Source organism: Oncorhynchus clarkii, chromosome 7, assembly GCF_045791955.1.
Source record: "Oncorhynchus clarkii lewisi isolate Uvic-CL-2024 chromosome 7, UVic_Ocla_1.0, whole genome shotgun sequence".
Lineage (NCBI taxonomy): Eukaryota > Metazoa > Chordata > Actinopteri > Salmoniformes > Salmonidae > Oncorhynchus > Oncorhynchus clarkii.
In genome coordinates this window covers 38,156,840-38,171,560 of record NC_092153.1, presented here as the reverse complement: position 1 = coordinate 38,171,560, position 14,721 = coordinate 38,156,840, and the positions used below count along the sequence as shown (strand labels likewise).

The window sequence follows — 14,721 nt, the reverse complement described above, 5'->3', positions numbered from 1 at the left end:
AATGTCTAAAAACCTATTTTGCTTTGTCATTATGGGGTACTGTGTGTAGATTTGAGGAGAAAAAAAATATTTTATCATTTTTAAAATAAGGCTGCAAAGTAACAAAATGTGGAAAAAGTCAAGGGGTCTGAATACTTTCTGAATGCACTGTATTGCCATCCAATACTTTCTTTGGAAATCTATAGTAGCCACAATAATTATCATTGAATAGCTCTTGGCTTTCAGAGAATATAGGTCACTTTAGGATGGTGTAAAGACTTACTTGTCTTAACCTTGGTGCCTATAAGAAGCATTGTCCGTTGACAAATGTTCTCCATCTCTCTCAGTTAGGGGCAAATTTTTTCAGGTCACAGGTCACGGTTGAGGCCGCTGTCATTTCTGCCTGGAAATCTCTCTTCCTCTTGGTGTGGCATTTCCTCAGTTGCACAGCATTGCGTGGGAACATGCTGGGACATGTTGTATCATCTCATCATGAAGACCGTACCCAAAATGAGCATATTCAATGGAAAATACCTGTTTTTTGTTTCTTCAGCCCTAAAGGTTTAGGCTTAGCCTATATGGTAGGCCTAGTTCACTATGTCCTGAAGTGAACGTTCAAATGCCACACGAAAGTAGTCACTCACAGTTTCCCTGCTGTCATTAAAGTCTTATCAGTAGGCTAAAGTGTAACCACTTACCAGTACGAGGTCCAAAGATTCAGATGGAATCCTTTATTGCTTTGACAGCAATACAACTCTAATCAGGGTTTGCCTGTATTTCCCCATACTGCAATTGCAGTAAAAAGTATGGCCAATCAAAAAACAAGAGAAAATACCCTTAGGGTGAGGCTTCTGTTTTTGTTTCTGGTTGCATATTCCACTAAACCATCATTTATGATACAGGCCTTATCAATGTTATTTTCTTTATGGGGTAGCCTATTTATAGCCTTATTTTTATTCAGGTTAACTAAAACCCAACTCTGTAATTTCCCCTCTTAGACCAGCAGGACAACATCAAAACTGTAAACAAGCCCTAGGATGGGCCTACTGAAGAAAATGGATTAACCTGTAACCCAGTGGGCTGTTGTGGTGACCATATTACCATCACACCGGCAGTCGTGACCACAGTAAAATTGTACTTGAACAAAGAGGTTCAAGAACAGGTTGAGCAGTTAACATGGTCATTGTGGATGTTGTGTCAAAGCCTCGCAACGAAATGGACAGCTCATTCTAAGGTGATGATTCATTCAAAACACCCACATGCATATTAGAGCTTCTGCATAGGCATATACTGTGTTTGAGACCAAGCCTAAAAAAAACTGAATTAAAATAAACATTGTGTCATCATACAATGCATAGCCTCCCACATATTACACATGGCAGAAAAACATTTTAAAAATACTGATTTTAGATATCTTTGGTACATAATTGGTTTTGCCGAAATTTAACTAATTCAGAGCTAGTCTACAAGTACAGTGCATTTGATTTTGAATAGCCTAGTTATAGGGCATTTTTACATTTTCATAATTAGTAGGTTGACATTAGCCTACCTTTAGATACAGAATATCTCCTCCCCTCTCTCCTTCATTCCTTTTTCCAGCATGCAGAGAGAGGGGCTGTCTAGAGTTTAATGGAATATGTTTTGTTGTGGAAACATGTTACTATCAATGTCCTCGAACAGACTTCACTTGGTTTCCCAAATTAAGTACTGGGTAGCTGCAGGAACAGGGTTGGAGAGCCCATGGAATACAAAACGAACAGGCAGGAAAGTGGCTGTCACGACTTCCTCCGAAGTCGGTCCCACTCCTTGTTCGGGCGACGTTCGGCGGTCGACGTCACCGATCTTCAAGCCATCACCGATCCACCTTTAATTTTCCATTTGCTTTGTCTTGTCTTCCCACACACCTGGTTTCAATCCCATCAATTACATGTTGTGTATTTAACCCTCTGTTCCCCCCATGTCCTTGTCCGGTATTGTTTATTATAAGTGCTTGTGCACGTTATGTTTGGTGTGCGTCGGGTTTTGTACCCATTCATTGATTGTTCTGTTTTCCGGTGGTTTTTATTATTAAACTGCGCCGTTGGAAACACAGTTTTTGCTCTCCTGCGTCTGATTTCTCTGCCGCCAGTACGCACCCCTTACAGTGGCCTTCATTCACTATTTGAGTACATATGGATGATGTCTTTTTTTCTCCTGCCCATTTCATAATGGGCCATTCTAAATCGAAACAAATGTTACATATTGGTAAAAGACAAGATTCAATTGAGAATAGTCTGATGGGTGCCTGAGGCTGAGGCAAAAACAGAGCGCAAACTTTTTTTGCAACTTTCTCAAATCATCAGTAGCCTATAGTCACATCTGGCAGCCCATAAATATTTTTTATTTCTAAGGCATTCTACGGTTTGAATCAATCACAAATAAAGTTGTCAAATAGATTCTATACGCTAGATACAGTTGTTTCAAATGATCCCTTTTACGTTCAACATAGCCACTTCATATGCACGCTCTTGCTCTGCAATAGGAAAATATTTATATATTAAATTATATTCTTCTTACTATAAAATCATATAATATAATGGCATGGAGGGCCTCCCGGGTGGCACAGTGGTTAAGGGCTGTGCCACCAGAGACTCTGGGTTCGCGCCCAGGCTCTGTCGTAACCGGCCACGACCGGGAGGTCCGTGGGGCGAGCACAATTGGCCTAGCGTCGTCAGGGTTAGGGAGGGTTTGGCCCGTAGGGAAATCCTTGTCTCATCGCGCACCAGTGACTCCTGTGGCGGGCCGGGCGCAGTGCGCGCTAACCAAGGTTGCCAGGTGCACGGTGCTTCCTCCGACACATTGGTGCGGCTGGCTTCCGTGTTGGATGGTGCTGTGTTAAGAAGCAGTGCGGCTTGGTTGGGTTGTGTATCGGAGGACGCATGACTTTCAACCGTCATCTCTCCCGAGCCCGTACGGGAGTTGTAGCAATGAGACAAGATAGTAGCTACTAAACAATTGGATACCACGAAATTGGGGAGAAAAAGGGGTAAAATTAACAATGCTACTGCCATCCTAAATGACCCGTTTATACAAAATAAGAAATGTTCTTACCAGCCTGACATCAGCATTTGGTCAGGTCTTTGTGCCATACAAGGACTTATGCATTGATGAGTCCCTGATGTTATGGAAAAGTAGGCTGGCGTTCCGTCAATATATTCCCTCCAAAAGGCACAGGTTTGGGTTTAAGTTGTTTGTCATGTGCGACGTGAAACCAGGATTTGTCCAGGACATTATAGTCTACACAGGGTCCACCACTGACATCCAACATTATGAGGGGCTTGGGGTGTCCGGGTCAATGGTGATGACCATGCTGGCTCCTCAACTCGGCAAGGGACACACTTTTTTGTGGACAATTGGTACAATAGTCCCACACTCTTACAGCATCTGCTCTCCAACAGCACAGGGGCCTGTGGCACAGTCAGTTCGAACAGAAGGGGATGCCGGAATTCGGATGCAGGAAGATGCATAGAGGGGAGGCGGAGTTCAAGGAGAATGGTCAACAGCTGGCAGTAAAGTGGCATGACAAACGAGACGTCCATGTCCTCTCCACTGTCCATACAGCAACCATGTTGACCACAGGGAAGCTGGACCACCTGGCGGGAGAGAGGAAGATCAAACCAGACTGTGTGCTTGACTATAATCTCCAAATGGGGGCAGTGGATAAGGCGGACATGATAAACAGCTTTGTGGAATGCACTCGGAAAACGACCAAGTGGTATACAAAGATATTTTTCCATCTGATCGACACTTCTGCCCTCAATGGCCACAAAGTTAACCGGCAACTAACAGGTGAGATGATTACTATACAAGGTATTTTTGTAATTGGATGTACAGATCACACAGTTCCATTATGCAATTATAGTGACAATATCTCACCCACCTACCCACTGCCTCATCATCCTCTCCCTTCCCTCATCCTCCCCACTCCATCATAGGTAAAGTAATTACCTACCAAAAGTACAGAGAGAACCTCATGAGAGAGCTGTTGGAGGAGCACCACACCCCTCAGCACCCATCCACTGGGGGTCGCCCTGATGCGGACAATCCCCTACGCCTCACTGCATGACATTTTCCCTGCAAAGTCCCTCAAACTGCTGCTCAAGGTAGTCACACACGGAGGCAATACAGTTGTTGTTCAGTCACTGCATGAATATTAAATATGGGTTATGGATATTCCGTTTTATTTTTCCCTCTAGTGAAACAAGTTGTTGTTCAACCAACCACCACCAATACTGCAACAAAATAGGCCAATATGTAATAGTGGCCTGGTTTTCAACCAGTGAAACTGTTAAAGAGTGTACGCTAGCATACAGAAGCTGGCCTCAATCTTCAGCTCCTAAGACGTCCAGCTGCAGTTTCAGTTATGATATTGGCAAATACTGTTTGTGGTTCCTGAAAGCACAGAATAAAGAGGAATTATTCATTAGAATACAATATAAGGATATAGCAATAAAACAATATTACAAAGAAGTAACATAATAAACACTGCTATAAAAATAGTATACTGCATTGACAAAATCGCAAACTTGAGTTGTAACAGTAAGAAACTAACTTTTGAGCTCCACAAGGGTGCAAGGCAGGGCAGAACAGAGCTGTGCTAAATAGACCAAATGAAAACAAACCATACAGACAATTCATCGGAATCATGTGCAGCCTTGCCCCTACACAACCTTTAGACTGTGCCCAGATGCAACTCCACCAACCCCGCGCCAACCAGACAATGTTCAGCTGAACCAGGCCCCTAGGCCGGCCCGGCACAACTATACATGGTACCCAGTCAGACTTTATGCCGTTCCTCTGGCCAGAGAAAAGCCCTCTTCTTCCCCAGTGGTTCAGGATGCTAGAGGTGAGGTGGTGAGACTGGTGGGCCAGTCTTTAGATCCAACAGAGAGAACCGATGGCCCCCACTTAGGTACCGGACTCCGTTGGCTAGTTCAGTATATTTGTGACACGCATGGAGAAAGGGGTTGTAGAGTGTCACAAGATGGATTGGTTGATAAGTGGTAGGTGGGGCTGGTGTGATCAGAGGCACCTGCAGCGAGTTAGCTAATCAGAAAAGTAGCTGGGGATTGGCTGTAATTTCCTATAAAAGCTCTATGTTTTGTGGTGTTCGGGGTTGGGAGTTGAGAATGTCTCTCCTCAGGGATCGGGCCCCTATGAAAATGTACATGTCTGTTTGCGGTGATCACACTGGACCAGTGTCTGCAGGACGAGAAGTCTTACTGGCGAATTCAAGTGAGGAAATCGGTGGCTGTTCGCTGACTACGAACTGAGGCTGGAGAGCTGATTGGCGATGAGAGAAGAGGACAGAGTTATTGGTACAACACACATCTAGGAGCTTTAGCTCCAAGTAAGGGATGTAACTGTTATTGTTCCCCTTACACCACTCTCTCACTCTGGGCAATTTTGCAAAGCCACTATTGTCGGCAGGTTTCCCTGCAGTCTGTCTTCCTCTCATTTAGCACAGGAGGCGGGGCCATCAGTGGCGTCACCAACGAGTCTCGGACCAGGCACGTTCCTGGAAAGGGAGCTGTACGGATCTGGATATCACCATACAGAAATGTTTTGTGATCATTCTTGTTGGGCCTTAAAAATCCTGAACCTTTCGATATGTTGTCTTGTGTGGCTTTTCCCCTTCCCTATTTTGTACCGTAGCAGTAGTCAGAGGGGTTGGCAGAGTAGGGCAGGGTGGGTCACATTGTGTGCCGCACCAGAGCGAGATTGTAGTCTGGGAGGGTAACCTACCTGAGGGGAGGCTTTGTGTCGACATAATCCGGGAAATCATGCAGTCTGTGTGGGAAAATGTGTCTTATCCATGTTAACCCATGCGTTTAAAATTAAACTTACCTTGAGCATACTTGCCTGTCCTGGCCTTCTGTGTTGGCGTTGAGTGCTGGAGAACATTAGATCCTGTGTTGGATGGACTTAAAAGGTGTTCACACTAAGCTGTGACATAGACAGGTCTGACTTTCTAAATAATGTCTAAACAATTGAATTGGCCGCAGATGGATGACCAAAGACAATTCGATGCACCTGAGCTGAATAAGGCGTGGGATAGCAAAGGGGTGAGAAATACTTACAGCACCAGTCAAGTTTGGACACCTATTCATTCAATGGTTTTAATTTACTTTTACTATTTTCTACATTGTAGAATAGTAGTGAAGACATCAACTAAGAAATGTAGTAAACAAATCAAATAAATATTTTAGATTCTTCAAAGTAGCCACCCTTGCTTCTCAAAGACAGAGGTTGGAACCAAAAATTGCACATTTGGACCCATCAGACCAAAGGACAGATTTCCACTAGTCAATGTCCATTGCTCATCTTTCTTGGCCCAAGCAAGTCTCTTCTTATTGGTGTCCTTTAGTGTTTTCTTTGTAGCAATTTGACCATGAAGGCCTGATTCTCCTCTGAACAGTTGATGTTGAGATGTCTGTTACTTGAACTCTGAAGCATTTATTTGGGCTGCAATTAGAGGTGCAGCTACCACTAATGAACTTATCCTCTGCAGCAGAGGTGAGTCTTACTTTCCTGTGGCAGTCCTCATGAGAGCCAGTTTCCTCATAGCGCTTAATGGTTTTTGCAACTGCACTGGAAGAAACTTCCAAAGTTCTTGACATTTTCTGGATTGACTGACCATGTCAAAGTAATGATGGACTGTCGTTTCTCTTTGCTTATTTGAGCTGTTCTTGCCATAATATGGACTTGGTCTTTTACCAAATAAGGCAATCTTCTATTTACCACCCCTACCTTGTCACAATACAACTGATTGGCTCAAACGCATTAAGGAAAGAAATTCACCAAATTAACTTTTAGCAATGCACGCCTGTTAATTGAAATGCATTCCAGATGATTACCTCCTGAGGCTGGTTGAGAGAATGCCAAGAGTGCAAAGCTGTCATCAAGGCAAAAGGGTGGCTACTTTAAAGATTCTCAAATATTAAATACATTGTTTAACACTTTTTTTTGGTTACAACATGATTACATATGTTTAATTTCATTGTTTTGATGTCTTTACTATTACTCTACTATGTACAAAATAAAAACCCTGGAATTAGTGTCAACTTTTGACTGGTACTGTATGTAAATAAGATTTAATTTTCAATAAATTTGCAAATGTTTTCACTTTGTCGTTATGGGGTATTGTGTGTAGATGGGTGAGAACATCAATGTAATCAATTTTGAATTCAGGCTGTAACACAACAAACTGTGGAATAAGTCAAGGGGTATGAATACTTTCTGAAGGGCTGTGATAAATGTGGCAGTGCCATCAAGTCCTGGAGGTTACATCCTACATACAGTATTTATTTTCCTTTGGTAGCTGATATTAACCCATTAGTCTATCTTATACAAACACATTGAATAACAGATTCACTACATGGAACAGACAGCCCCCCCTCCTCCTAAAAAGTTTGTTCTTAAGTGTCTGTCCTATATCTGAGAGATATGAAAGATCAGGAAACACGTATGGAAGTACTGTACATATGGAAACTGTTTAGTTTCCATATGTACAGTACTTCCATACATTTTCCCAACTGGTACCGGGGGACCTTCAGACTAGTCTTGAGGCCTGTGGGCATCCTAGAGCAAAACAACCAACATGTTCGTGAAAGTTTCACCTTTCCACAGAGGGGTGTATATACATATTAGTGTATATCCTAAAACTGTTTCCTGATCTTATCTCTCAGCTTTAGGACAAACACAGTTGTTCAATGTAGTGAATCTGTTAATCAATGCTAAAGTATGGGCTATTTTTGGGGGGAATAATTTGTAAAAAATACATATATATTATATAGCAAAAATGGTCCTTTAGTATGACCTTCAAACAACTCCATCTAGCTTAGGTGAAGAAGGGCAGAAGGTCATGTTGGATTCAGGGCTGGCCTCCAATTTCCCGGCAGCATCGACAGCCATAGCCACAAGGCCCTTGTGTGACCATAATGCCCCCTAAAAATGTATCTTTCCTCAGCCAACAATATGAGCACCGAATGTTGAGATTGCCAAGAGTGTGCAAAGCTGTCATCAAGGCAGAGGGTGAAGAAAGGCAAAACCTTGAAGAATCTAAAATATATTTTGATTTGTTTAACACTTTTTGGGGTTACTGCATGATTCCATATGTGTTATTTCATAGTTTTGATGTCTTCACTATTATAATACAATGTAGAAAATAGTAAAAATAAAGAAACTCTGGAATGAGTAGATGTTCTGAAACTTTTTACGGGTACTGTATATATTTTACATTTTTATTTTTAGCTCGCGTAATATAATTTTTAAAGTGCATTAATAAATGCATTTCTATAACTTCCAAAATGTTTTTTACAACAGTGGGGAGTGCCAAGATGGAGGCACTGTGGCTTGATAACAGCTCCCCCAATATGTTATCTAGTGATTAAATCATTGGCGCAAACATGGGTGTGAAAATAAATTATTTTTAGGTGTAGATATCTCACGATTAGTGCTATCTGGGATCCCTGAGTCGTCACTACCCGAAACCCTAATCCCAACCGTAACCCCTACTTTACCCAAACCATAACCCTTACCTAAAACTAAACCTGGGTTTCCCCAAACTCGGTCCCCCAAGGGCAGCACGTTTTGTTTTTTTGCCCTAGCACTACACAGATTCAAATAATCAACTAATCGTCAAGCTTTGATTATTTGAATCAGCTGTGTAGAGTTAGGGCAAAAAAACAAAACATGCACCCCTTGGAGTCCCGAGGACCGAGTTTGGTAAACGCTGCACTAACCTTAACCACTTAACCAATTTAAATGCAAACATCATTGGGGTGACGTCAGAGTTTGACGTCCCTAAGGATGCCGTATTGCAAGGACCTATATCTCACCAAGACAACACGTCGGAATCAACACATTTATAGGGAAGGAAACGCTAGACAGACCGTTGTAAAGTGGTGAGTAGCCTACTAGCCTACCTACGATATTCTATTATTTAATGTTGTCCAGTGACATATTAACATAGGAAATGGGTAATGGCACTGGTAAATAGCCAACTGTTCAGGAAGAAGTGAGATCAGTATTGCGTAAAATACTATGACCGAAGAACTGTTCTGAATGTTATGGAATTTACTGTATTTGGACCCAATGTTGTGCTAATCGTGCCTGTAGCCGGATTTCTGTTGGCTACAAAGTTAATTATTTCATGAAACTTTAAATGAACAATTTAAATCATGCAGACTTTACTTTAGGCTGAGCATTAAAAGTGAAACCACACCAACCAGAACAATATACAAGACAATTCTGCGAATGTGACATCTCATAATGTTGAATGAAGAACATTTATAAATCTAGACAGGTTTACAGTAGTGAAGATAATGCTAATGATTTGTTTTCTATCTGTTGTAGATATCCGTCATGGAGGTTACAGAGAAGGTGGTGCCCAAAAACGCCCAGCTGCTATCTCTTGGCCACAAGGACACTTGTCGCCTCTTGGAGGTGTATGTGAAGCGCAGCATCAGTTTAAATGATGGGACATGTGAGGACCAGAGGTCACCAACAACGCCTCAGAAGTGGGTGACACTGTCAGAGAAATGCAGAAGTGTCCGCCGGCCTTCTAGTGACCCCCTGATCACCTTGGAGCCCAGCACACCTGATGAGGGCATTGCCATTAGCACACCACCTGATGAGGAAGTTGTTATACCAAATGTGTCTCTAGTAGAAATCCCTGGACCTGCTGACATTCCTGAGATTGAGACGTCTACTGAACTGGAGAATAAGTCTAAAAAGGGCAAGAAGAAGAGCAAAAAGACCTCTTTCTGGAAAGGTTTTCTGGGGTTTTTCTCGATGAAGGGGAGTGACAAGAAAGACGAGCAGGAGTCTGGCACAGAGAAAGATGGACAGTCACAAGGAACCTTGCAGAAAAAGAAATCCATAAGGCAAAGGAGCTCCATGAGGAGACTATCTCTGAGAAAAATCAAGATTGACAGCCACAGAGGGTCTGTGAAGAGACCATTGGCTTTGGACAGGGCCAAGACCACTGACATAACTGGAGTTGAATGTAGGTTTGTGAGGACATGGCACCCAAATCCATTATCACACACTACTGTGTGTTTTCTTATTATTGTCCTTTTGTTCAAACAGGATTTTGTGGATTTGCAATCATTTTAGCGTAAAACCCTTAAGGGGGGGGGTAGATATTGTGACACACCCCCTTAACTCAAACAATGCAGGCATTATCCTGCATTATCTTAAAGCATTTTGGAAATATAGACCTGTAAACACAGATACAGCAGACGGAAGAATCAACTATTCCTATTTATGATGAATGTTAACTTTTTGGTAGCTATTCAATAGGATTGTTTTATTATGCTAAATAGATTTCGGACTTGGACTCGATTTTAATAATGTTTTGGGAATTTGGACCCTAGTTGACTCGGGGCCCTAGTTGGTAGTCCAGTTATTATACAGTTATTGCATGAAAAAAGACTGCAAAGGCAATGATCGTTCTTGTTACTTTTTTTTTTACAGCGGTTGAGAGTGTGGGGCCTACTGACTCGTACTATGAGAAAGTTTCAGAAGAGCTGGAGAAGATTGTGCACGAGGTGAAAGAGACAGAGGCAGCTCTTACAGATGGTAAGTATCAATGTGCTTATGTGTATTGATGTCTTTATATATTCACACTAAAAATGACACATTCTATAGCAACATACACATTGTATGTATAAAGCTGTAAAGGTCATATAATACAGCACATCACACAAATATGTTACTGTCTAATGTAGAATTACTACAGGTAACTGCCAAAATAATGGAAACACTTGATTAAATGAGGGACACAAAGTATTTTGAAAGCAGGTGCTTCCACGCGGGTGTGGTTGCTGAGTTAATTAAGCAATTAATATCACATCATGCTTAGGGTCATGTATGAAAATGCTGGGCAGGCCATTATTTTGGCTACCATGACTAGGATGACAATGCCCCCATCCACAGTGCACGAGTGGTCACTGACTGGTTTGATGAGCATGAAAACAATGTAAATCATATGCATGGCCGTCTCAGTCACCAGATCTCAACCCAATTGAACACTTATGGGAGATTCTGGAGCAGCTGCCCGAGACTGCGTTTTCCACCACCATCAACAAAACACCAAATTATGGAATTTCTCATGGAATAATGTTGTCGTATCCCTTCAATAGAGTCCCAGACTCTTGTAGAATCTATGCCAAGGTGCATTGAAGCTGTTCTGGCTCGTGGTGGCCCAACAAACACCCTATTAACATTTTTTTTTGTTGGTTGTGATCCAGGCTGTATCACAACCGTCCGTGATTTGGAATCCCATAGGGCGGCGCACAATTGGCCCAGCGTCGTCCAGGTTTGGCTGGTGTAGGCCGTCGTTGTAAATAAGAATTTGTTCTAAAATATATATTTTTCATTTCTGTATGTTTACCTACTGTGTGTTTTCTATCCATTTCTTCCAGAGGATGTCATAAAAAGGATCATTGTTCTGATGAAGCAGCAAGGAGACCTCATTGATAACAAGGTTTCTGTTTATAACCTACAAAAAAAGATTGCATTTGAGAAACTTAACACGGTCTTTCTTTGACACTCAATGCATCATTCACATTTAGCATAGCTTGCTATAGGATGGGTACCAGTCTGAATGTGCTAACATTTCACTTCTTGTAATCTGTCATATGCCAAACATGTTTGGTAAATTACACAGACTACAAGAAGTGGAATGTTGGCACAAAACAGGTCTGGACTTTAGTCTAAACTTGCTATTTCCTAATGGATAATAACGTATTATATTCTAAGGTCATGAAAGTATGTCCTCTCTCCATAGCTGAAGGAGAATCCCAGCTTGAGCTCATTCTTCCAGAAGCTGTCCTACAGCACCTTCCAGCAGTTAGCTGATACGTACGTGGAGACAGGGACACCTACAGGCCAGAGCCACCAGACACCACACACTGCTGGATCTGGGCCCGTCAATGCCCCGGAGCTGGTCAAGCTGGCCTTCACTCTGGACTTCACAGCCAGGGTGGCCTGTCTCTCCAGGCATTCCAAAGGCCACATCATGGGCCTGGGCCACCGCTACTTAGAAGACCGCTTCACTCAGACACAGGTAACAACACCAGAGGCGAGTCAGACCTTTTTTTCCTCTTCTATTCAAATGTATGTAATTATGTGCAAGTAAACTAAACTAGAGGTCAGACACAGGTTTTCTTAAAAGCTATAACATGTTTCCCACCCAACTAGACTAGACTAATGACATTTATGTTGATTTTCAGGTTAATCCAGATCAGACGTTGCATAACTATGACGATCATAATCATTGATACAACGTCACATGCAAAAAAAGACTGCAGGGGAAACGGAACATTCTTCGTGGTGTAAAAGCACACGGCGTGCTCCTTGATTCCTTGTGACACAAATGGAATAGATTACTTAAAGATGACTGAAAATGAAACCCAGAGGCAAGTCATGAAGGGAACATCACACACAACACGTATAGTATGCCTTGTACCTGTAAATCTACACTAGGGCAATCTGTGTAATTACTATGTTTACAGGTTAGTAAGTAATGGAAATGCAATATGGAGTTCTTACCACATTTGGTACACTCTGTATTTATTTACCTAAATTATAAAATATAATATATGCCATTTAGCAGGCGCTTTTATCCAGAGCAACTAATCATGTGTGCATACATTTTACGGGAATTGAACCCACTATGCTGACATTGCAGACGCCATGCTCTACCAACCTACTCTACAACGGACCACTAGGGATAGTAAGTACTATGTACTGTAACTGCATTCACTAACTACCCTGGTACAAGGTTATTCCTCATTCTTAATCCTGGTTCTGGGACACAAAGGTGTGCATATTTTAGTTTTTGCCCTAGCTCTACACACCTGATTCCACTAATCACAGGTTTGATGATGAGTAATCTAGGTGTGTTAGCTGGGGCTGGGACAAAGCTGACACCAATCAGGCCCTCGAGGACTGAGATTGCCTACCCCTGTAGGGTAATGCCTTGTTTCTGGAAATTATACTTAGGACCCCTGTACCTTTCACCTGAAAGAATAAGAAAATCAAGCTAATGAACAGAACTTTATGTAGCAATATTTCTAGGAAGTATAATATTAACCAAAAATATAAATGCAACATGCAACAATTTCAACAGTTTTTACTTAGTTCATATAAGGAAATCCGCATACTTGTATTTACACTTTTTTAATTGAGTACACTCTTTAGTTTTATCATATTTTTTTCAGTCAAAGGATGAACTACTAATGAAAAATGTGCAATTTTATACTGTATGTGTCAACTAAAAAAAGACAAAACAGAAGACTTGAGCATCCCGAATAATAATGGGATATTGGTGTGCATTTAAACGTGGTCATTGTGATGTACCGAGGTCACAAACTCCATTTTAGACGAGACTGATTTTATGACCAAAATTACCCTATTTACACGTTGTAGTCAATTGTGACACTAGAATAAATGTTTGACTCATATTGTTGCCACATAGGCCGTTTTCAAAGGGATTGTTGTTTTTTTTAGGGTCAGTCGCTCTTTAACAGACATTCCCTGACAAACATTTGGGCACAGAGTTTCTAAACCCAGAGGCGCAACATCGTGAAACTTCTGGGAATGCTTGCGATACAGACCAGGCTGGGGTTTGAGAAGTCAATGAGAGAAGTTTAAAAATCTGAAGGCACAACCCAGATTCGAGTCAATGCCTTAAGTAGTTTTTTTATTTTATTTTTTATTTCACCTTTATTTAACCAGGTAGGCTAGGAAAGTCAATAACACAGTAGAAGTCAATGGGAAGTCAATAACACAGTAGAAAAAAAGGAGAGTCTATATACATTGTGTGCAAAAGGCATGAGGGGGTAGGCGAATAATTACAATTTTGCAGATTAACACTGGAGTGATAAATGATCAGATGGTCATGTACAGGTAGAGAGATATTGGTGTGCAAAAGAGCAGAAAAGTAAATAAATAAAAACAGTATGGGGATGAGGTAGGTAATAATGGGTGGGCTATTTACCGATAGACTATGTACAGCTGCAGCGATCGGTTAGCTGCTCAGATAGCAGATGTTTGAAGTTGGTGAGGGAGATAAGTCTCCAACTTTAGCGATTTTTGCAATTCGTTCCAGTCACAGGCAGCAGAGAACTGGAACGAAAGGCGGCCAAATGAGGTGTTGGCTTTAGGGATGATCAGTGAGATACACCTGCTGGAGCGCGTGCTACGGGTGGGTGTTGCCATCGTGACCAGTGAACTGAGATAAGGCGGAGCTTTACCTAGCATGGACTTGTAGATGACCTGGAGCCAGTGGGTCTGGCGACGAATATGTAGCGAGGGCCAGCCGACTAGAGCATACAGGTCGCAGTGGTGGGTGAACATGTTATTACTCCAACCTCATGAAAGTGACAAACTGACACGTTTTCATTTATGTCAAAAACAACATATCGAAGGAGTGCCTTTGATTTGATGGCCTGCACTTGCGTATCTCGGTGTGAGATGAGCTTTATAGAGCCGATGACGTGTTTCTACACATGAGTTTAACCAGCCGACAAGTGCGATCGTGGATTTCTATTGGAGAAGCAGTTTTAGCCTGTCCTTGATTTGGGCACACCTATTTAAAATGGCAGGTGACCTAATTAACCACATTCATTAGCTGGACCAATAGAAACATGGAAACAATTAAATTCATGAATTCAATTTTCTGTAGAGGTTGAT

At 41.9% G+C, this 14,721-nt stretch overlaps 1 protein-coding gene across 1 annotated transcript; it reads left to right on the top strand.

Annotated features, from left to right (window-relative positions):
• The first annotated feature begins 8,819 nt into the window (after positions 1-8,819).
• LOC139414218 (apoptosis facilitator Bcl-2-like protein 14) lies at positions 8,820-13,984 on the top strand. The gene is made up of 6 exons (XM_071162112.1): positions 8,820-8,924; positions 9,376-10,027; positions 10,498-10,602; positions 11,448-11,509; positions 11,813-12,091; positions 12,258-13,984. Exons 2-6 carry the CDS (start codon positions 9,385-9,387, stop codon positions 12,303-12,305), a joined length of 1,137 nt encoding a protein of 378 aa, XP_071018213.1. The 5' UTR covers positions 8,820-8,924; positions 9,376-9,384; the 3' UTR covers positions 12,306-13,984.
• Positions 13,985-14,721: the final 737 nt, after the last annotated feature.

Excerpts from the sequence above, each read along its gene's own strand:
- LOC139414218 (XM_071162112.1), top strand. The coding sequence starts at position 9,385 with ATGGAGGTTACAGAGAAGGTGGTGCCCAAAAACGCCCAGCTGCTATCT. Across the intron at positions 10,603-11,447 it reads AGAGGCAGCTCTTACAGATG|AGGATGTCATAAAAAGGATC; the intron begins GTAAGTATCAAT and ends CATTTCTTCCAG. Across the intron at positions 11,510-11,812 it reads GAGACCTCATTGATAACAAG|CTGAAGGAGAATCCCAGCTT; the intron begins GTTTCTGTTTAT and ends CTCTCTCCATAG.